The 24198-nt window shown below is 45.3% G+C and overlaps 1 protein-coding gene across 1 annotated transcript in view; it reads left to right on the top strand.

Moving 5' to 3' along the window:
- UHRF2 (ubiquitin like with PHD and ring finger domains 2) overlaps positions 1-24198 on the top strand; it is a 145609-nt gene that overhangs the window by 65937 nt on the left and 55474 nt on the right. The window contains exon 5 of the mRNA XM_075931614.1: positions 16593-16702. Within this exon, the coding sequence (XP_075787729.1) occupies positions 16593-16702 (110 nt within the window). The remainder of the gene's footprint in view (positions 1-16592; positions 16703-24198) is intronic.

Here is a 24198-nt window from a genome sequence, read left to right as displayed (position 1 = left end):
CATTTACATCAAAAGCTAAGTATGGGACACTTTCAGTCCACGCAGCCTCATTAGCACCTGTGCTACACTTGACAGGTCATCTGAAGAAGTAGGTTTTGCCCATGAAAGCTCATGAGAATGTATGTATTTGTTAGTCTCTAAGGCAGTGGTCTCCAACCTTTTTACACCCAAGATCATGTAAGTCTCAGAACAGGCGAAGATCTACTGCCCCGCCCCTTCCTTGAAGCCCCGCCTACATTACATGAGGAAATCTAATGTAAATGTATTGCACAGCTACTCTTAGAGCCCCTGAGATCTACTGGTAGATCGTGATCTACTGGTTGGTGACCACGGCTCTAAGGTGTACCTTAGAGACTACTCATTTTTTCCAGCAGAAAGAGTAGAGTACAAACAAGGCCCAAAAAATGCACTAATTGGTCTTCTGTATTTTCAGTTCTGAATAGAGCAGTTCTGTTTGTTTTTGGGGCATCAATGTTATGAGGAAAAGTGAATCCTCCAACAGCAATCCAGAGTATTTCTTGTACCTACTCTCAAACAGCCCTCCTTTCCCCTGAACGCAGCCAGTTACAGCAGCACTGTAAAGTGCCAGTGTGAACCAGCCACTTCCCATGTGGAAGCTGGTTTACATAGAGTTCTAGGAGACCTCTCCCAACACTCTTGCCATGGCCACACTTTCAGTTAAACATACTGCTGTGCTTTAAATGTTTAAGTGTAGACAAAGCCTCAGCTTTCAAGCAGTTAAGATCTGTGGTGAGTTGGTTGAGCAGATTTTGAAATTTATACCTCTACTTTTTTTTTAAACTACAGTATAGGATTTTTAAACAGTGCTGCTATAGCACATGATCCATTGGGTAAAATAATTATTTCTATAAATGTATAAACCTAGCTGATATTCCCTCTTAAGCAGAGTCAGTTGCTTTAGGAGAGTTCTTGGACAAACAGACTCTCAGCTAAACACAGAGACAAACCTCTAAAATATGTTTAGTTTACATTATCAAACTGCATCCTGATGCAAACTTTGGGAAAGTTTACTGCATTTTCTGTTTAAACAGACTTTAAACCTCTCCACCTCTAGTACTGTTTGTCACCTGAATCGACTACAGGTCTGCAACCACTTGAAGAAAGAATGGTTACTTGGATTGTAATAGTTGTTTAAGATGTGGATATTGAAGTGTAATTCTGACTTATCCTCCCTTTCGTCTGCATCAGTGCCTTAAGGAAGGAATGGAGAAGATCCAGAGTCTGTGTCATGGTGGTGCCACAATTAAATAACCTGAAGAGGTTCATGGCACAGTGGGTACAGCTGGAAGAAAACTTCTCAAACTCTGCTGAGATGAGTGTGCACATACCTAAGTGTCTGCAACTCTTGACTTTCAGGATGCATACTTCCATACAGCTGGTCCCCGAATTGCAAATGGTCGAGTTATGACCGTTCACATTTACAACCAAAGCTCTCATGGAGCAGTTGTAAAGGTGGTCCCCAAGTTATGAATGCAACCCGCACTTACAAACAGCGCAGTCGCTATGTAACTCAATCAGGTCCGAGTTACGAATAGATCGAGTTATGGCCAAGTGTTTGGTCTGTAACTCTTTCATAATTCGGAGGGAGGCTGTATTTCCATCCTTATGTCCCATAAGATGTACCTATGTTTTATAGTGAAACACAGTTGTTACCAATTCAGCATACTGGCTTTTGGCCTATATACAGCTGCAAGGGTATTCACTGAGTGCCTATTTATGGTTGCCACTCCTCTGCAGTGGCAAAGTGTGCACCTCTATTTTTATCTTGATTAACTGATAGAAGTTGCCACAGTAAGTCTCCCAAGCTGTTTGTTGAAACCTTCATAGCTCTTGAGCAGTTCTAATAGAGTTCACTTTGCAGTAGTATCTCTCTACCCATCCGCCCATATAGGAACACACGTTTTACCCCCAACCTGCAGTAACTAAATTTTTAAAGGGGCTAATGCACATATAAAGTGCACCTGCTTAGAGTTTTTCCCATCCTTTAGGACTTAAATGTAGTTCTCCTATTTCTGATGGAGCCTCTGCTAGAAGATGGCATTCTTAGAGGCCGTTACCACGTTTTGGTAGAAGAGCAAAATCCAATAACTGGTAGTGGGATTAATTTATACCCCGTCCATAAGGATAGATGTACCCTTTGTCCTTAAATCCAAATTTCTGCTTAGAAGGTCCTAGACTGCAACTTACAATCCATGTATTTGCTTACTAGATGTCAGTCATCTCATGCAGAAGCTAAAAATCACATTTTAGATGTATTAAGAGCTAGTCTGTACTGCTTCTGCAGAACAAAACCATTCTGTAATTCAGCAAGATTATTTGTATCTTTTGGTAGTAAAAGTTAGAGGATGGGCTGTTTTAAGTATGCATATATGTACAGGGCAAATGTCTCTTTTTTTCCACTTAAAATACATACTATTAGGGTTAGATATTAAATTCACTTTTTTTATCTCCAGTTTTGTTGGATTATTATTGAGGGACTTTTTCTGAAAATGTTCATTTTAGGAGCGATTAAACCAAAGGGAAGGTCAGCCTGAGGCCCACAGTGCCAAAGAAATTCCAAGTAAAAGAGGCAGAATCGAATAATGCCAACCTTTTAGTTAAAAAAGAGGAAAGGAGAGGACGCATAGATATAACAATGAGATTAGGGAAAAAGGCTGGATTATGTATTTCTACATTATCAGTCTGTTACTTGATTGCTGTTTAAAATCTGCCACAAATGATCATACACATGTGAAACAATAAGCTCATTTCAGCATCATTAGTTATATGGCATTATCACTCAATAGGAAAAAGGCATTGTTACATCCAAAACATGAAACAGGGAAACTAGTCTTGTGTGTAAAGAGATTAGCAAGTAATGAACAGTGAGGGTGATGGATTTAGTCAGATCCCCCTGAGACTGTCACTTGATGTGGCAAAAATGCCACTCAGCCTGTATGCCCCCTGGGGCCCTGTGACAGAGTACCGGTCTTGTCCCAAGAGTCCTGCGCTTCTAAGCAGATAATGTTAGCCTCAGAGGCTCGTTGTGACCTTCCAAGATAATAAAGTTAGTGGTAAAGGGTGTACAGGATGGGGGTGTAGGAGTTGGGGAACTCATGGATGTAGTAATGGTGGGAGCAAGGCTGGGTGGGAGTGAGACTGGGTGTCAGATTGGGTGGTTTTCAGAGTAGGTGGGAGCTGAGTCATGTGCCTTTTTAATTATCCCTTGTTTTAATATTTTTTTCTTACACTATTTAAATTATATATATTTATATTTTTATATATAATGTTGTTAGTAACTGGTGGGTGCCACAGTGGCTCACATCTGAACAAGTGCACATGACATCAATATTGATGCACAAGACAAACCTCACTCTGCTCACGGATGGAAAAAATCTTAGAGGGAACACTGGTTGGAACCCTTTATTCAATTCTCCACACCTCTGTGGAAATGTACAAAATTCAAGATGGATTCCAGCACGACATGATATAGCCATATGTCTTTGTAAGATCAACCATACTCCCAGTTTATAGGAAAAGCAAGACTATATGCAGATCATTGCCCTCAATACTTGTCCATTAAGTTCCTTAAGTACCACTAATGGTCTTCCTATTTTTAACTTCAAATATTGAAATGATATATGCGCACAAATAGAAATACACATTCAGCAGATTATTTTTAAAATGGTATGTTACATGAAGTATTTTATATAATCATATTTGAGTTATTTCATATTCATAAGAATATTTCCGAATAATAAGTGAGAACACCCTTAACCAGGAGTTAACCTTTAAAAAAATCTGCTATTCAGACTTTTATGTATTTTCTGGCTTCAGGGCATGCTTGGGTTAGCTGCTGTCCTGAGCAATAGCCAGCCACCCTGGATACCTGCTTGTCCATTGCCTGAAGATCAAATTATTTTAGGAAAATGAGTGGCTTTTCTGACAGCAAACTGTAAATAGTGTAGCAGGCTTTTAGAGTGGATACCTTGTGGTTACATAACTTAGTGCTTTGGAATAAAATTATTCTTGAGGCAAATTATCTGAGAATTTAACTCTGTATTCTTGTGTTTTCATTGTGAGATTTGTTAATATTATGAAAATAATATTAAGTTAAAAACACAATTCATCATTTGTTTGCTTTCTAATGAGGTGTACATTCTACGATGGTAACCAAATCAGTTGTAGAACATCCTTGAAGGTATCTTGATAAGTTCCTTCACTCAAATGCTCATTACAGTTGCACTGAGTTCAATGCTTGTTTTAAACAATGTGGTAGAGCAGAATTAGGTTGTGTGTTTCAAATTCAACAAAATATGCTATCTTGATGTTTAGGAGAAGGTCTGCGTGAGACTTCACTTTTAAAACCAGCATGCTAAAATTTCACCTTTGGTTACTTTTATTGTCAAAGCGGTGAGGAGTCCTGTGGCACCTTATAGACTAATCGAAGTGTTGGAGCATAAGCTTTCGTGTGCAAAGACCTACTTAGTCAGATGCATGTGATAGATTTCCACTCCATAAGGCTAAATACAGTTAATATTATGCATCTGATGAAGTGGGTCTTTGCCCACGAAAGCTTATGCTCCATCATTTTGGTTAATCTATAAGGTGCCACAGGGCTCCTCGCTGCTTTTGCAGATTCAGACTAACACGGCTACCCCTCTGATATTTTGTCAAGCATCTGTAATCATTGTTCAGCATTTTCAGTTACTGTTCAGAATGGAAAGAAAGTTAATATATTACTGGAGTGCCCAGATTCCTGAGGATCTGTCATAGGTTTATGTAACATGTTCAGTTATATATATATTTTTTCAGAATGGAAAGAAAGTTATTAGTGGAGTGCTCGGATTCCTGAGGGCCTGTCATGGGTTTATACAGGGTACTGCGCTTTGAGTCAGAGCTGGAAAGTGCAGCAATAGCATTCTGCAAACTTTCCCACAGAGAGGGCATTATTTTGTTTTTAAAATTTATTCCTTTGGATAGTGGAACCTAGCATAGGGTTCCTTTTGTGGAAAATAGTTTGGTAAGCACTATTTTAGGCAATTTTTTTGTATAGGATGTCAAAAATACAAGGTATGCTAAGATTTCAGTTATAGTTAAAAAGTGAAATAGCAACTAAATAGTGATTACATCTAACTTCAAAGTTTATTAAAACTTAAGTTGTCAAAGTATTATCTTCTTTTATGTTTGTGTGATTGATATTATTTTCCTTTACTCTTTTTCCAAACTTGTCACACATGTTCTTGTCTGTAGTTGTTTGTTTCAGATAATCTTACTCAAGATTAAAATACACCTAAAATGACATTCAATGAATGTGCTAATTATGATGGTGATATTTTCTTTTTATTTTTGAAACTGTGTTCCTGTATAACTGTAAAGATTGTTTAGCAGTAATAGCATGGCTTGAGCAATCTGCCAACTATTTTCATAAGTCATTCTGTGTAGGGGTATAATAGTGTAGTCAGTTAACTGATAAGAAAAAAACCTATAGGTTAATGCTATAGACTACACGCATTGCTTCCCCACTGCCCCAGTCCCCGTCCAGTACATTTTTTTTAGTAGGCTGGCTAGCAGTCCAGCTCAGTCTTAGTTTGCAACGGTCCCAGGACCTACTCCTGCTGCGACTCTGCATTTAAACTGTATTAGGAAATGGGCGGGCAGGCAGCCCAGCTCAGTTTTGGCTTGCTCTGGGTCCTGGAGCTGAGACTTCCTCCCTGGACAGGGGCTGCTGCCACCCCGTGCTGCTGTCTCTCTGTATCTGAGGCAGCAGCACAGGATGACAGGCTATATATCTATATCTAACCTATATCTATATATATAGTAGCCCAATGTCTGTAATGCTGAAATGCTGGCTGTTTCCTCTGAGCGGCCTGTGCTGCATGGGGAGTGTGGGGCCCAAACGGCCGCTTGCTCCCCCATGGCAGCCCAGCTGAGCGGCGCAAAAGTCAGCCGAGGGCCAGCGTGGGATGGGAAGGAGGGCGGGGCGGTAATGTACATGGCCAGAGGGTGAGGCCTGGCCCTGTATGTCACCGCCCTGTCCTCCCCTCCCCCCCTTCACCTATGCCGTGGCGCTCTGCTGAGTTCTGCGCTGCTCAGCCAGGCTGCTGCGGGGGAGCTCAAACGGCCACTTGCCCCCTCACTGCAGCCTGGCTGAGTGCCACAGAACTCGGCTGAGTGCCACAGAACTCAGCTGAGCACCACTACGGGAGGGGAAGGGGGGTGGGGCGGTGATGTACATGGCCCTGCCCCCTGGCAGTGTATGTCACTAGGGTAGGGTAAAAAAATACTGGACACACTTGATCGGGGGCGGGAGGGGAGAGGAGCGGGGCTGGCTGGGAGGAGGTAGGGGGGGCATGTCAGAGGCAGCATAGCTGGCCAGCGGGAAGCAAAGCTTGTCGGGGATGGGAGTCGGACGCAGCGAGCCTGGCCGTGGGAAATCGGGAGGAGGAACTGGCTGGCAGGGGGCGAGGAAAGGCAATCAGCCGATGGGGAGCTGGACCTCCCAGGGTGCTGCCCGCCCCACTCATGGTCCCAGTGAAGAAAGTCCAGCTCCGGCTCCAGCACGCGCTGGAACAGTGCTCAGGAGCAGGGACAGAGCTTCCCTTGCTTCCCAGTGGCAACTAGCGGCTCCCAGCGCCAATCACTCCTTACCTCCCAGCCACTCCCCCACCCCCGCCAGGCTTCTGTCTGGCGCTCAGCCCGAGAACCAGAAAATACCGGACACTATACATGTCCTGTATCTTCTGATTTTTTTTTAACTGGACAGAGGGCCTGAAAACCAGACTGTTCGGTAGAAAACCGGACACCTGGCAACCCTATACGTCACTGCCTCACCCCCCCCCCCCTTCGCCTCCCGCTGTGGTGCTCCGCTGAGTTCTGCGCTGCTCAGCTGGGCCACTGCGGGGGAGCCCAAACGGCTGCTTGCTCCCCCGTGGCGGCCCAGCTGTGCGGTGCAGAACTCATCCGAGCGCCACAGCGGGAGGTGAAGGGGGGCGAGGCAGTGATATATGAGCCCTGGGGGCGGAGCCTGGATGAGCGTGCATCCCCGATGGACACAGAGGAGAAGGGAGAGAGTGAGAGGCAGGAGGAGGAAGAGAAGAGAAAGCGAGCGTGAGAGGCAGAAGGTAGAGGAGAGCTGCGAGAGAGAGAGAGAGAGAGAGAGTGGGAGGCAGGAGGAGGAGAGAGAGGAAGATTGAACGAGAGCCCGGAGGCTCAGGAGAGAAGACAGACGTGGAGGAGAGACCTGAAAATCTCGTCTCATGACGGGCTAATTGGCTAGTATTCTAATAGGAGGATAGTGTTTATTGGGCTTTTTAGACAACCTCCTCTTCTTTCTCCCATCCACTAGGAGCCCATCTATCCCATTTAATAATACATAGTCACATTCACTGTCATAGATATACTCTTTCTACTACATGTTAGGACCCTGTTTCTACTTTGAGGAACCTAATTGCAAACCTCAGTCTGAGAAATCTGGGCTTTGTTTTTGTTCCTGTAGGTAGACCAGATGCTTCCATGAACTCACTGGGGCTTGGGTCAAACCACTTTCACCCTTGGGCCAAAGGTTCTGCCTCTGGTAATGCAAGTAGATCATCAGTTCAGTGCTACCTACTCATCCATTGTAGCTCTATCTTTACCTTTTACCTCGGGGGTCACCTGCCATATTGCCACAACTACAGTCAGCAGGGGCACCTGAGCTGCATCCCCTCATTATAAAAGGGATTCTCTCTGAAGACTGTGGAACTTGCTCTCCTCCTGGTCTGTAATAGTCTGATTTTTAGTGACCTTAATTTGCATGCAGCAGACTCTGTGTGTGTCTGTATGTGCACATACGTGTTTGTGTATATGTGTATGATTTGAGAGGGCTGGGAGTATGCTTCTGGTAAGAGTGATGATGGGGAAAAAGTTATGTGGCTGAGTTCCTGCTGAAATGATTACATGGATTCTGCTAAGATTTCCTTGTAATTATTCTATTTCTAATGGCTTACTAGGTCATCTAAAATCTTGAAAAATGTTATATTTTAAATCTGAATACAGGCAGTCCCCGGGTTACGTACAAGATAGGGACTGTAGGTTTGTTCTTAAGTTGAATCTGTATGTAAGTCGGAACTGGCGTCCAGATTCAGACACTGCTGAAACTGACCGCCAGTTCTGACTTACATACAGAATCAACTTAAGAACCCCAGGCGTCCCCAAGTCAGCTGCTGCTGAAACTGATCAGCAGCTGATTCCAGGATGCCCGGGGCAGAGCAACTCTGCCTGGGGCTTCCTGTAGTCAGCGCTGGTCAGTTTCAGCAGACGCTGACTTGGGGACGCCTGGGGCAGAGCAGCTGGGGTGCTACTGGACCAACCCAGCAGCACCCCATCTGCTCTGCCCCAGACGTCCTGATTCAGCCGCTGCTGAAACTGACCAGCAGCGGCTGAATCAGGACCTGGGGCAGAGCAGCTGGGGTGCTGCCGGGTTGGTCCAGTAGTGCCCACGGGCGCTGCAGGACCAATCGGCAGCGCCCCAGCTGCTCTGCCCCAGAGTCCAAAACAAAAGCCTGGTCTGCTGGGGGGGGCGGGGAGCACACTAGCTGCGCCCCCCCCGCCAGCAGACCAGGGACACGGGGAGCAGAGCCGCAGCGGCAGCGGGGTGCCGCGCCTCTGAGGCTTTGCTCTGGCAAAGCCTCTGAGGCGCGGGACCCCCCGCGGCTGCGGCTTCAGTCAGGGTGCCTGTGGTCTGCTGGGGACCGTCCCCAGCAGACCACAGGCACCCGGACTGAAGCCGCAGCCGCGGGGGGTCCCGCGCCTCTGAGGCTTTGCCAGAGCAAAGCCTCAGAGGCGCGGGGAACCGTCGCTGCTGCCGCTCCAGTCTGGATGCCTGTGGTCTGCTGGGGACGGTCCCCAGCAGACCACAGGCACCCGGACTGAAGCTGCAGCCGCGGGGGGGTCCCGCGACTCTGAGGCTTTGCCAGAGCAAAGCCTCAGAGGCGCGGGACCCCCCCGCGGCTGCGGCTTCAGTCCGGGTGCCTGTGGTCTGCTGGGGACCGTCCCCAGCAGACCACAGGCACCGGGTCTCATGCGGCAGCAGCGGGGGTTCCCGCGCTTCTGAGGCTTTGCTCTGGCACAGCCTCAGAAGCGCAGGAACCCGCCCGCTGCTGCCGCTTGGGTCCCGGTGCCTGTGGTCTGCTGGGGACGGTCCCCAGCAGACCACAGGCACCGGCACCCAAGTGGCAGCAGCAGCGGTTCCCGCGCTTCCGAGGCTTTGCTCTGGCAAAGCCTCAGAAGCGCGGGAACCCGCCTGGTGCCCCTGGTCTGCTGGAGACGGTCTCCAGCAGACCAGGGGCACCGGAGCAGCTTACGAACGGGGCTTTCTCGCCCCGACTTCCGGGGCGAGAAAGCTCCGTTCGTAAGTGCGGATCCGACGTAAGTGCGGATCCGACGTAAGTTGGGGACTGCCTGTACATTACAAAAATAAAATTGAGGGCATCAATGAGAAAAATCTTTCTCCCTCCAAGGGAATCAGCCTCCAGATACCATTATTTCTTTTCCAAATGGCTACCCACTGAGCTGGTTCTCTTATTGTTGTACTGAATTATGATGATGTGTAAATGGGCTAAGCTGCATGTCAAAAGTTGTTCCGTATGCATGGAGAGCTTCTGAGGAGGCACAGAATTGGAGCTCTGCTACAGTTACTTCTGGAGTGAGACCTTTGCTGTGGCACTTTCAGTCTGGGTCAGCAGAACTATACAAAATCCGCTTTTAAGTTCGTAACTGGAAGTCTCTCCATGTTTGCTGCTCATAGCAATTACTTTCAGCCAGAAGAGTTATTGAAATGAAAGTTTTTTCAATTAAAGTTCTCAGTTCTTCCTTGAAAAAGATAGTACTGAATCCTTTTCCTGATCTTGTTCAAAGCCAACAAAGACAACTTTGGATTAAATCCATGGTTTTTTTATCCCTTTTCCCCCCCCAAAACCAATGGTTCTCAAATTTTTGGCCCATGGCCCACCTGTGTCAATGCAAACCTTTCCACGGACCACTAACTGCTAATGGAAACTCATTGTTAATTATATAATTATGCCCTAGCCATTTTGCTAGTGCTTCAGCTAGGGAAAACAGTTTAATTTAACCAGTAAGAAAGGAAATATTAATTGAAATTATTAAACAGATTAAGCGCTTTCACTTTCTCATGTTAGTTTACCAAACTTAATTTAAATACATTAAAATATTAATTTATGTCTAATGCAAAAGTTTTCAACATTGTCTGTATTTATGGCAGTGTTGGGGAACTTTTGGGGCCACGAACCCACAGAAGACTCAATCAGGGACCACACATGTTAAACGTAAAAAAAAACCCCAAACAAAAACAAAACCTACCCTTAACCCTCACTGATGTAGCCTCCAGCTGAGACGCCTCATTCCCCTGGCACACCAGCCTCATAGGGTGGGGGGAGGGGAGACCGGGAGAACTGAGGTTCAGGGCTTCCCATAGACTTGATTAATTCTTCTGAGATTCCAGGGTTAGTAGATTTTGTAGACCCTCTTTGGCTCTGGGGTAGAGCCAAAAATGAGGGGTTCAGTGTGCAGGACGGGGCTGCCATCGAGTGGGATGGGATAGGGGTGCAAGATCTGGGTGGGAGGAGTCGTCTGGGAGTAAGATGTCTGGTTGGATTCTGGCCAATGGGAGCAGCAGGGAAAGCCTTCAGGCAGCATCTGAGGTGTAGCAGCAGCGCATGGAGCCACTTTTGGCTCTGCTTCTTCCCTGCAAGTTGGATCCCATGATTAGGCCTCTCCCCCACCCCAAGTTGGCATTGGTGCTTGAACCTGAGGGGGAGGGGTGAGGCTGGAGTGCCTGCGTGGGCTCCCCACCTTAAACTCAACCATCAATAAGAAAAGCAATGTCTCCTTTTTTTTGGTATGAAATGGCTTTAAAATCTATCTATTCTGAGTAGGAGAGTCATATGTTATTGTTTGTCTTCAGAAGAGGTTTAAAACACCACTTCAAGGTCTCAATACTTGGTCTCTGTTTTGGCTCCGATTGAATATATACCAAACATGCAAAACAGCCTCTATGATGCCTACTGGAAACATGACAGTTGGTCTGCAAAAAGTCCTTCTGACGTTTGGACAGAGAACTATAAATCTTTACATTTTGGCACTTTTGCAGTGTCTTTCATAAACACTATAATAATAATAATCTTTTTTCTACTTTGCTGTGTGTTGGTTTTTTGGCTTCATTCAAGATAAACCACACAAGCAAATAAAAAATAAAACTACCTAAAATTATGAGTACGTATATTGTCCATTTTGAATTCCAAAATGTCATTTTGTATTCATTTCTTTTGCTCTATTGGAAGTAAATGTAGTAAGAGATCATTCCTATCATTAATGTCTAGCTAGTGGGTGAGAGAAATTAGTTTCATTTCATGGTAAGGGGCTTCTCATATATGAATAGACTTTCCCTATGCATACCACGATGTTCTTGACTGAAATGTGGTGTTCTTTTATTTCTAATAATCCTGTCTACAGTGGTTTAACCTTTTTCTACCAGGTTATTTAGTTTTGACTTGATGGAATCAGAGTATGGTGCTGCAGCAGTCCAGCAGAGGGAGTTTAAATTGAGAGTAGGGACATTTCCTCCACACTGTTGGAATGAGCCGGTCTAAAATATAAAGTCATGTCCAGATCAGTGGATGTCCTTAATAATGAGAAATAAAATAAATTTGGAAACTAAATTCCTTTGTTGGGTTTAACTGTATGTTCCTCTAATCACTTAATAGACATAGCCCACTGAAGTCAGTGGGACTATGAACCATTCCTAATTTAGTTTTATATTGTGAAACTGAAAGTGGCAAGAGAGAGCCACAAATAACAGCTGTAAAGTTATCTTGGCATAGAGAGGGACTTAAGTTTTCTGTCAGTCACCCTTTGCGGTTAAAATCAGTTTGGAATGCTGAGAAAAATTATGTAGAGTATAGGCTGTAAGATTAAAATCTTTGTTACTAATTAATGCCCTCCATCACCTCACTTAACATGAGTATTTTGTTCTAATTACGCACCATTGTAAAGCTGTAAACCATTTGTGCATTGTAAAGCTGTCCAAGTTCTATTGACATCAAGGGTGTAAAAATGTGTAAAATTACATATTGTATGTGTTCTTGTTGGATTTGGGGCCTTAGCTGTCTGAAGCATTTAGCAGCCCGAGAAAATCAGCCTGCGTACATCTACACTGCAGCGTTTTTCTGGAAAAATGGCCGTTATTCCGGAAAACCAATTCTTGGGTCCGCACTGCAATTGCATTCTTTCGACAAAGTTGAAAAAATGGCGGACTTTTTGCGACAGTGGTGAACTTCTTTCTACAAGGAATAACGCTTTTTCCGAAAAAGCTTTTTCGGAAAAAGGCGTGTGGATGTAGAAAAGAGTTCTGTCCAAAAAAAAAAAAAAAGCCCCCCAGGAAATAACACGGTGGCCTTACTGGCCACTCTATCCACACTCATCACAACTCTGTAGTTCCTGTCTCCTGGCAGCTCTTAAAGCTGCAGGCACCTGGGACAAGGCTTGTGGCAGGAATCCAGCCCTGGGAGGTGCACCTCCTTGCGCGACTCGCTGCCGCAATCCTCGGCACCCATTGCCCAGCCTCAAGCTCCCCAAGAGCCCCCTGCCTATCCTAGGGAGCATGCACAGAGCTCCCAGGAGCCTGCCTGTGGTACAAAAAGACAAGTGCCATCCTGGCGTAGGGTGGAGATCCTTGCCCTCCTGGAGGTCTGGGGCCTGGAGGTCTGGGGCGAAGAGGAGACCCTGCAGGATCTCTGTTCCAGACGGTGCAATGCCAATATCTATGGTCGGATGGCCACATCCTTAGCCATGGGGGGGGCCACCATCTCATGAGTCTAGAGCAGGTCAGGAGCAAGGTGAAGGAGCTCTGGCGGGGCTACATGAGGGCCAGGGAATGCAGCTCTGATTCAGGGACAGAACACCACTCCTGTCCCTACTTTAATGAGCTCCGCTGCATTCTGGGGGGATGGGGCAGCCCTTTCCCCACCCCTGGGCATGGACTCGGGGCTGGAAACGCCTATTGTGTCTCATCTGAGGCTCCGAGCTGAGGAGGAGGAGGAGGGAAGAGATGGCCAGCAGTGTCACCTTAGTCCTGGAGCTGGTATCCCAGGGCCTGGATGTCTCCAAGGCTGGTGAGTGCTCTTTGTTTTTTACATTCGCAGGGAAGTGGGCGCTGATGGGCAGGGGTGCAATCGTTGCTCAGCCATGTCAGCCTGACCCTCGCATTGCAGTCCGTGCACGTGGATGCACATGCAGCACCAGTCTGCGCCACACAGCCCCAGGAGGTAGCCCTAGAACACCCCCAGGCTCCTGCTCAGTGTCTGGGGAGGCCACACATACATCTGACCCCTTGGGGGGGAGGAGTCGCCCTCCCAGCATTAGCCACCACTGGAAGGAGGCTGGGGACAAGGGTGCACAACCTCTAGCATACAGAATGAGGAGTGCCGCACACAGGCAGGCCTGAATGCTCAAGGCACCACCCGCTCCTGGGGACAGCGCTGCTAGGCATAGGTGTGTGTGGTCAGGTTGGTAGGCCAGGCTGCTGCAAGTCCCTCTCCTGCCCATGGGATCCTAGTGTGACCAGAAACTTCCTTTGCCTTCTTGTCTGTCTGTGTGTTGGGGAGAGGGCAAAAGCATAGTCCTCTGGGCCCACTGTGTAGGCCACACATGGCTTTGCTTCCGGGACATCACTGTCCTGTGCCCCGAGGGCTGTTGCTCGCAGCTCACCGAGGAGGGCAAGGCTTCGGGGACAGTGTCTGTCTGCATAGATAACTGACCATCACTCCCTCTTCATTCTTCACAGCCAGACCAGCTGTGCCTGAAGGGCGATCACCCGCAAGCAAGCAAGCCACCCAACCCTGGGGGAGCTGCTCGCAGATACCAAAGAGTCTAGGAGGACTTTGAGGGAGCACGTGGCCATGAAGTTTCCAGGATGACGACCAATGGTGGACCCAAATGTGGACTGAGATGGTGCAGCAGGGCCGCAACGTGTGGACTGAGATGATGGCATACCCAGTTCCTGAGTCTGCTCCTGTCCCCGCTTCCCTGCCATGCCTGCCCCCGCTCCAGCCCCCCTCCTGCCTATCCCCCTGTTGGCCCTGTCCCTCCCACCCTCCCCACCTGCGAGGTCCCCATGGTCTCTGTACCTGAGGTGGAACTTCCAGCTGTACCACACCCCACTCTCAGCCTCAGCTCTAAGCCCCCCTCCTTCTTTCCCCTCCCCAGGTTCTCAGCCCCCCTCCTCCCCAGTTACTTTTATTATCAAAAAACCTTTGTATTTTTGTTAACACAAAACTGTTTTTATTGAGTGTTCTGGGACCCAGATGGGGACATGGGCTCTATCTATGGCTTCCTCGCAGTTAGGGAAGCTCAGGGTGGCGAATCCAGCCATGATGGGTCCAGGTCTTCCAGGCGGATGACTTTGCACAGCAGGATGGTGTTGATGGCCGTCACTACCTGCATAAGGAGAAATCAAATACACAAAACAGAGAATCAGAGGGAGTGCCTGAGCCCTTGTGAGGTCCCCTTCTCCCACAAATATCCCGGGAGCCACCCCCTAGGAAGCAACCCATGCAGGGCTGTGTGAGGGCTGGACTGCAGAACCTCCCAGGGAAGGGGCTTCTCCCTTTTTCCCTAGGGTCCCCTTTCCAGTACTCCCTACCCCCTTCAAGGACTGCAGCCCAAGAGCACCTTATCTCCATGAGGAGGGCCTCGATGGTGGGCTTTCCCACGCTGAACTGGTTGCCCACAGACTGGTAACTGTCTGGGGTGGCGAGCTTCCAGACAGCAATGGTGACCCGCTTCTCCAGGTGGATGGTGGGTCGCATCTGGGTACCCCGTCGATGGAGGGCAGGGGCGAGCCAGGCCCACAGCTCTATGAAGGTGGCTTTCCTCATGGGGAAGTTACAGACCCACTGCTGGTTGTCCTACTGCTTCATCACCAGCTGGTCCCACCAGTCGGAACTGGTGTCCAGCCTCCAGAATCTTCTCTCCTCTGTGGGATGTGGTTGCAAGGGCCTTGCTCCTGCACACAGGCACAGGGTCTCGATGATGAGCTCGGAGTCGCATTCCTGCTGGATCATGAACGCAGCCTGCACAAACTGCTGCAGAAACTGCAGCATGGCAGTGTGGGATCTGGGTGGGATCAGGGCAGGTAGCTCTGGCTCCATGTCAAGGAGTGTGCTGTGGTGTCCAAAATGCTTTGCTGTCTCTCAGAGGTATGCAAGCAAGCAGAAGAAACAGAGAAACAGCTGTCCGGGGGGGTCCTTTTAAGCACGTCTCAGATAGCCTTATGCAACAGCACCTGGAAGCAACTGCTGACCTAATGGTTTTTTGCCTTCCTCTGTAGCATGGGGTACAGATCACAGCTGGAGGATTCTCTGTATGTTGGGGTCTTCAAACTATTTGAAGGCTTCAATATCTGAGATATAGGTGAGAGGATTATTCTAGGAGGGGATGGGTGAGATTCTGTGGCCTGCATTGTGCAGGGGGTCAGACTAGATGATCATAATGGTCCCTTCTGACCTTAAAGTCTATGAGTCTCTGCTTGAACTGGTCCTGGGTGGCCTTAAATGTGAGAGAGCATCCAATCAGTTTATTTCGAAAGAGTTTCCACACACAAAAAGCACAACAAAATAGCAATTTGTTATTTCATTGCACTTTTTGTGTGTGGACCCTCTTTCGAAATAAGATCTCTTCCAGACAAATTTATTCCAAAAACAGCCTACACCCTAAACATAGCCCATTAAAGCAAAATTTAAAAGTAACTTCAACATTTAGAAGCTGAAAACATTTGGAAAGAGTTTTCTACAAACAGAATTTAAACTAATCACCGTATTATTTTTCTTTCTGTTTAAGTTCAATAGTGCACATCATTGCAAGTTAAAAATCACCATTTCCTGTTACTGCTAACAGTATATTATATCATTGCCAGCCCCGTGGTCTGGGGGCTGCTACAGCAGAGCTAGAGTGGTTCCCTATTCAGGATCCTTCTTAGTCAGTTAACTGGTTAAACATTAGGTTAACTTAATGTGTAACTGCTTAGTCGATTAATCATGATTTACATTCCTACAATAAGGATTCTTTCAGGTTTGTTATAATATTTTTACTGCTGCTTTAATGTTTTGGATCTTGACTAGTCTGCCATTATTAGCTTTTGATTTAGTGTAGTCTGCTGTTGCTAACTTTAGATGATAAAACAGTATTTTAATGTTTGAGAAACAACTTAAAGAAAATGAAATATTATCAATGAATGAACTATCAGTTGCTGTCTTTGCTATTTTGCAATATAATGCTCTTTGGAATGATATTTAATTAACCTTGTGCTGATGTAAAATTTTTTTGAAGTTATATCAGTGTGGTAAATTTTTGTCAGTTTAGACCAAATTGTTCAATGCTGAATGTAACAGTTGTGGCATTTCAAGTCCAAAATTCTATGGATTTTTAAAATAAAAACTGGCACTGATCATTAGCTACAGCTCTTCCCCATGGTTTATCAGTTATAGCAACAAAAGTCAAAGAAACAAAGTTAAATATGCTCTTTTTTTCCCCCCTAGAGGCCCAGAAGACGTAATAAATGATTGCAAAATCCTTTTTATAGAAGAAATGTACAAGATTGAAAAGCCAGGAGCTTATCCACTGACATTTGGGGATGGAGAGTTCAAAAGTATGCTTCTTTCATTATATGTTTTGGAATGGTGTTTAAAACTATGTATTCAAATGTTTAAAAATCATAGTTGATAATGATACAACAATTCAGATTCAGTAATTTTAATGAATGTGTGTTTATGTTGTCATAATATAGTCATAGAAAGCCCTTTGACTCTATTGCCACTTCTTTGATGAAACATAGATTACAGGGAAATACTTTTAAAATATGTTCGTATCTATCTAAACATCATAAGCAGGGGAATAGGTAGAACAGCTGATAGCTCTTTGATTCCTAGTGGACCAGTTTTCAGATCTCAAAATCTATCACTATTGGCATTTTTGTTTATTCTCAGCAGAGGCCAAGGACTGAATGGGCCTAATGCATGAGCTACACTTCAGCCCAGATCTCCTGTAAGAACAGTGAAAGAACATTAGCAGGTAGTATAAGGAAGCTTACACTGGCACTGCTTGTGGGAAACCTAATCTGTGATTAAATAGAAGACTTCAGACTCCAGGACCATCACTTGGCCACCTTTGATCTTCCTAGAACTAATTTGACTCTACCAAAAAAGGACAGTGTCTTCTAATCTGAAGTCTTAAAATAAAGTTTCACCCCAAATCAAAATTTCTACACACATGTATCAGGTAAAATGGTGTTTCTAATGTGAATGAGAGTACATCATCATTAGTGGATGCTGCTGAATTATGTTTGTCGTAGTTGTGACAAAAAGCAGCCACATTTTGGGGTCCATGCGGTACAGTTCAGCTGTTCTGTAATGCAAGAGACTAAATGTGCCCAGTGTTTTTTTCCCTTTCATAGTATACCATAATGTTAGATATCACTGTTTTAAAAAAGCAAATTTCCTTTACTACTTCACTCTTAACTTTTATAAATGGAAAGACTTAAAATAATTTACTTTTCACTTATGCTATAGGTTTTTAATTTTAAACAAGATTGGCGAATGAAAATACTGCCACTAACTATTTTTCATAGTCTATTTCTAGGCCATTTCGTTTTGAGTATTCTTAATAGAAAATATTTTCATTGGGAACTGACAGTTTGAGAGAGAATTCTATGGTGCCCCCAAAACTGCACATGTAACATTAAGTGATATCTACTTTGCATTTATACATGCAATTATTTTGTTTTGCGAGTGTAGTTGGTTTTCTTAATACTTTTGGAGGCCACGAGCAATCTGTTATAGTTTAACACGCTGATATTCTACCTACCTCAGTGCAGTGAAATTAATTTTAAAATAATGTATATTAGGGATGTTAGTGTATAGTAATTTAAACAACTAACCACTAAGCCTGGACTTACTGGTTAATCTACACAACTACATGCACCCGCCCTTGCTACCTCTGATAGAGAGGCAGTGGTGCTGATGGTGAGGGAGGCAGATGGGAGCTGATATACGTGGGAAACTGGCTTTTAAACTGGCTCTCTGCATGTGCCAGCTCTGCAGAGCCACCTGCCCTCCCGGCTCTGCTTCCTCTTTATCAAAGTTAGCAGGACGGGGAGGAGGGAGAGCAGGTGGGAGCTGATATGTGGAGACAGGGGCTGCTGACATCCTGCACTGCTGTTTCTATCAGAGGCAACCACATGGAGCAGCAGGTAGAAGCCAGTCTGCATGGGGAACTAATTTTTTAAACTGGCTCCTCTCATGTACCAGCTCCATCTTTCCTAGGAGCCTGGCCTTCTGTGCAGTCTGCAGTGCAGAACAGGCAGGTAGCCTACCTTAGCACTCCCACTGGTTACCTGATCCCTCTGCAGCAATGAGACCCAGTGCCTGACTTTCCATGACCCAGTATTGGGTCGAGACCCATAGTTTGAAAACCACTGATGTAGAATTCTGCTACAATAGAGATTTCACTGTTTAACTGGCAACCCAGGAAGGCTGAAGCAGCTTCCCACCTGCCTGTGGTTCAGTGTGGTTTGGTGGGCCCAGCCCAGCTGGAATAGGCCCACAGTGCTATGCAGCGGGGCCAGCCTGGTTGAAGCAGCCCCCTTCCCCAGCAGCTCCAGCCTAGCCTGAGCCACCTGTGGTGTGATGGGCCTGTTTAATGGTTTAATGAATTAGTGTTTAACCAGTTAACTGTGTAAATGGGATTTTACATCCATGGTATCAGATTGAAGCTTCTCATTTTCAGGGCCCTCCCCAACTTAATATCCTCCTTACCTCTTTACTTTTTGTTTTGCTCCTCACTATTTGTTGTTCAGTGCAATTTATTAATCTAGGTGCCAACTTTATATTCTTCTCTCACAGCCACTTCTGTTCTTTTTTCATGTTGCCCCCATGCTCTTGCTTTTCGGCCTCTCAGGTGCATCTCAGAACAAAGCTCTAAACATGTACAAAATGATTAATAACTGAAAACATTTAACCACCAAGATTCAAAAATGAACCTTCCCATGTGGCCCATCTCATTCTTCCGTTTATGCAACTGCTTTCAAACAACCCCTCTTCTTACTCTGTTCTTTATTTTGTATGTTTTTCTGGCTAAAGAGTCTGTTTCTTTTGTGAATCACCATGTACATAAATAATAAATTATATTTCCTCCATACTTAGACCCTATAGCTGCCACCTATGCTTGAACATTGCCTGTTAAACAGGTAAATGCTCTCTAATACTCATACTAATGGGCAGTATACTACCTCAAAAGCTAGATAGAGGCTGTCCCATATGTGTTCCATGAAATTAATCAAGTTTGATGTTCTGGAGACATGGTAGAGGAATGCACTCCCTATGTGTTACTGTATATTCATCTGGACCAGCCACAGTTCTTGTCCTTTCAAAAGTGGTAAGATGGTCAGCAGAAATATTCTTCACAGGCTACACAGTTAATTCTACTTTTGATGGAAAACCAAAACATGCTAGAATTTTCCATTCAATAGATGCTTATTAAATGTGCCCTGACACATTCATTAAATGCCAAACTAAAAATTGTGTGGTGCTTGAAAGTCTTATCACTATTAAGAATAGGAAGATTGATACTGTTTCTAACACCACAAAATTCTAAAAAAAGCCAGAGGTGGTCAGACGGCCCTCTTGCAGCTAACATGGTTGATCAGTGAGAGTCTACTGCTTTGAGAGATGAAATTATGGGCTGGCTAAAACAAATTTCAAGAGAATGGACATCTTGAGAAAAACATAATCGAGAGCCAACATATTACTAATAAACATCAAACTTATTTTCAAAGCTTGACATCAAAGTTACAAGGAAGCTGAGAATAGGCTATCCTTGTTAAAAGACACAGTGAATACCGGGATATAATCTCATAGCAACAGGAAAGGACCATTAAAACACTATAGAAAATGTTAAGGCTCTTGAAGGAAGATCAAGGAGATGTGGGCCAAGACACATTCCTGCTTGTATTCTGCCCCAAGCTTCACAAAATGGCAGAAGAAAGTCACATGCATGCTCTGGATGTGCTTAGAGCGCTGGCTTTCTACTTTGAGTATACCAATCCCTTCCTCAAGTTGGCACAACTTTTTGACCCTAGTGTGGATTGCATTAAAGGCCTGCCAGTGTCATTGCAGCATATTTTTAAATGGATCACTGCGTTTATAGACATCTGTTATGAGCGGGTACATGTCCCTCCACCTCAGATTCCAAGCTTACTCCACCAGGGCTCAGGCATCCTTGGTTCGTTCTTGGCACAGGTGACATCATTCTCTCAATCTGTTTTCCTAGATTTTCTTAAATTATACCTACCTTTTCCCTTTGCTGGTGTGCCTTATCTTCTATACTTATACCTTCACTTCATATCTCCGGGGTAGTGAAGGGAAACCCAGAAATACCTTTCCTAGATTTGGGAAACAGTGCCCCAACTACTGATATGTCCAGGTGTGTGATAGAGATGTGTAACTCAAGGCCTCCTTATGACTAATAATATAAATTGTTTCCTGGAACATCAAAGGAGTGAATCAGCGAAGAAAAAGAATAACTGCTCATCTAAAACCACTGAACATAGATGTTTCTTTTCTTTAGGAAATCTTCCATGATCATGTGGAGGTAGAGAAACAGGAGAGAATGAATGGAGGAAGAATTGTTGAATAATTTTTCCTCAGACAAAGGTGTAGCATTGTTGTTTCACAAAACACATTCTAGATGTAAATAAAGATGGCTGGATTAGATCATTGCTAGTGAAGGCTAGATCTGACTCTACATATGCCCTAATTAATACATTTTGATTAATAAAAATGATCCATATTTTTTAATTTTTTCCACATTAATATCTTATTAGAATAAGGCCAGCGTTTTATCAATGCAAGTTACACTGACAGTCAAAACACCATAATTATATCACTTGTGCATGTTTATACCACACTCTGTGTTGGCAAAGCACAGCCCCACTTGGTACTCTATCAATGATGGTCAGAGCAGTGTGTGAGAGTAGCCATCTGCCTCTGTTACTTGCTGCCTTCTGTAGTTAGGACTTGTTGGAAGAGGGCGTGGATCACAACACATCATGGCTCTGTGTTCCCTGATGAAGTTTATTTCCACCCTGGCATTCCACATGCTTCGGACTGTGTTTTGTGGCATTTTTAAGCTGCCCTGTTTACTGAGAGCCCACAGTCTGTGTCTTAAACGATGGGTCCCATAATTTTCCCTACTTTTGTGGTAATTGTTATGAACACATTTATAATTGTGCATTACATTGTGAGCTCCCAATCTGAACAGGAATTGGATTTGCTTATCTGCTGGGTGCTATGGGAAGAAATAGCATCAGATTAGTTTTGGCATTCACAAAGCAGTTGCACATGGTGGGCCATTGCTTTAGGGCTCTGGAAACAAGCTTTGAGTGGTGGGATGACAAACAGTGGCGGCAAAACTTTCATCTGTGGAAAGCAACCTTCCCAGAACTGCATGCAGAGTTTGTCCCACCACCGTGGTGCAAGAACACTGAAGTAAGGCTTGCTCTCTCAGTAGAGAAGTGTATGACGATCACTGTGTGAAAGCTAGTGTCTCCAGACTGCAAGCATTTTATCACAAATCAGTTTGGAGTCAGTATGTCCATTGTTAGGGCACAGTTAACACCAAATGTGCATGGTCTATAACAGTGCTGCACAACTTTTTTTCATTTGCGACCCTTACAGGGGCCGCCCCCCAAAAAAAGTGGTGGTCCCTTTAACTGTAAGGCCGCTCTGCTGCCACTCCCCACCTCCGCTGCATGTACGTCAGGTGCTGAGCTGGGAAGCCAGGAAAGGTAGCTGGCCGGATCCAAGTGCTGTTACCCCCAAGGAAGTTGTGACCCACAGGTTGCACACCGCTGGTCTATAACACATCCTGCTGCGAAGGACAGAAACCGTTCATAATGTGTGTGGAATAGTAGATGGCTTTGCAGCAGTGGTATTTCCTAACTATGTAGGGATGATACTTGGTATGTATATTCCCATTTTGGCTCCAGACCTTCTTGTGATGGCATGCATTAATAGAAAGGGTTACCTTTTTATGTTATTGCAGGTGCTTGTGGACCATCATAGTCATTTCATTGAAACCAGCTTGGGATGGTCTGTAAAAAAAAAAAAAAAAAAAAAAAAAAGAGTTCATGATACACAATCTTCCATAATACTGGCTTGTACAGGAAGCAGGGACTTTCTTCCCACACCAGAAGATTCTAGTAGGGGATGTTGAAAGCATGCAGTTACTCTGGGAGGCCCTGCGTACTCTTAATTCCCATGGCTGATGAAGCCTTACACAGGAAAATGGGAGTACTTCCACAATAGGCTGACCAGATGCAGAATGACTGTGGAATGTGCCTTTGGCAGATTAAAAGCATTCTGGCACTGTCTTTATGGCAGTTTAGACCTAAAGGAGGAAAACATTGCCTTGGTCATCCCTGCTGCATATATTTGTGAGGCTAAGGGTGAAATGTTTCTCCTAGAATGGCTCGCTGAGGCAGATTGCCTAGCTGCTGATTTTGAGCAACCAGATGTCGTGGCTATTAGAAGGGCATAATGAGTGAGAGGAGGGGCTGTTAGAATCAGATTGTAGTATAAAAATATACATTACTGGTGCTCATTATAAAAATATTCTCAAAACCCCTCTCATGCTTTATTAACTTCAGTTATCGTGTTTTGCCTAAAAATTGTGGGAATTTGCAGGATTTGTACTAAGAAAGTGATTAAACTACAGCTATGTATTGCTACCAGCAATCACTATATGTAGAACACAAAGTAGTTCTCTTTCAGAGAGTTTGTTTTTATTAAACACCAATTAACACACGCGAAAGGCCTGGTCGGAAGGAAGAAAACAGTGAAGGGCAGTGAAGACTGAGTTATCATTTTGGGTATCTGGAATTATGCCTGGGTGGAGTAAACGGAGTACCAAGATATTCCAGGAAATTGCAAGGATTATGTGGGAGGAGTTTGAAGAAGTCATGGAATACAGTTCTGAATTGGGTAGAGATGTAAGCGAGTAGGCAGAGGCAGCAAGGTGGGGGGGGGCGGGGTGGAGGGCAGGGGGAAATAGGGGCCACTGCTGGGGGAGCTGGCTTAAAAGCACTGGCTCTGCGGTACCACCTGACCCCTCCTCTGCACTGCCGCCTCTATCAGGCAGCAGTGGGGTGGTAGACAGTTGAGCCTGCCACGATGCGGGCCTAGGCTCACTGGTGGGCCCAGGCTCGCTGTGGGCAGAGGCTGCTCCAGCAGCAGCCCCTGTCAGCAGCAGTCCAGGCTGGCTGCTGGCAGAGGCTGCTTTGTGGCAGTTCCGGGACCAAGCCCTGCTGTCCATGGCAGAGGCTGTACCAACAGCAGCCCCTGTCCACTGCGGCCTGTGCTGGCCATCGCTGCTTTGTGGCAGGTCTGGGACCAAACCCCGCTGCAGCTCTGCAATTTAAAATGCAGTAGAAACCAGGGCTGGGGGCAGGCCGCCTTCCCCTATTGACTACTTGAGTAATCAATAAAAATCTTTTGGCTACTTGATTAGTAAATTAATCTCATTTTAAGATCCCTAGTATTAGGTGCGGTGAAAATAGGCATCTCTTCTGACTGTTGGGGGTTCATGGACTAGAACATCTTTTATCATCTACACCTGGTCTCTAGAATGTGCTTCTCACTCTCCTGCCTTTCTTTTTCTCTCTACTCCCCGCATTCACTTTTTTTGACCTCAGAGGATTGGAGTGCCATTTGGAAAATGTTTTTCCTGCTCTACTTCACTCACTTCCTTTATCTGTCAAAAGCACTGTACCAGTGTGAAAGGTAGTGATGGGAAACCTAGGTTAGTAAGTGAGCCACAATAGTGTCCCTCTTCATTTCAATGGGCCATAAGATTGTTGTAACCAAGATGGCCTCCTGTGATAAGGTAGTTTTGCTAATTGTGCTTGGGTACCTATAATTTGCGGGGTGTACTGATTGAACTATGGTAGCGCTTTGGCTGCGCAGGGAGTGCCTGGATCTCCCAGTCAATGTTATATGCAGTTAGCATGAACCTCACTTCGTGTGACCTTGCTTTACATGCATGTCACTTAAGTAATACCACTGGAAAATAGCTAGGTAGATGGAAACCAGT

The sequence above is a fragment of the Pelodiscus sinensis genome, chromosome 6, assembly GCF_049634645.1.
Source record: "Pelodiscus sinensis isolate JC-2024 chromosome 6, ASM4963464v1, whole genome shotgun sequence".
In the NCBI taxonomy this organism is placed as follows: Eukaryota; Metazoa; Chordata; order Testudines; family Trionychidae; genus Pelodiscus; species Pelodiscus sinensis.
The sequence above is the reverse complement of the archived record's forward strand: the minus strand, read 5'-3'. Positions and strand labels throughout refer to the sequence as shown.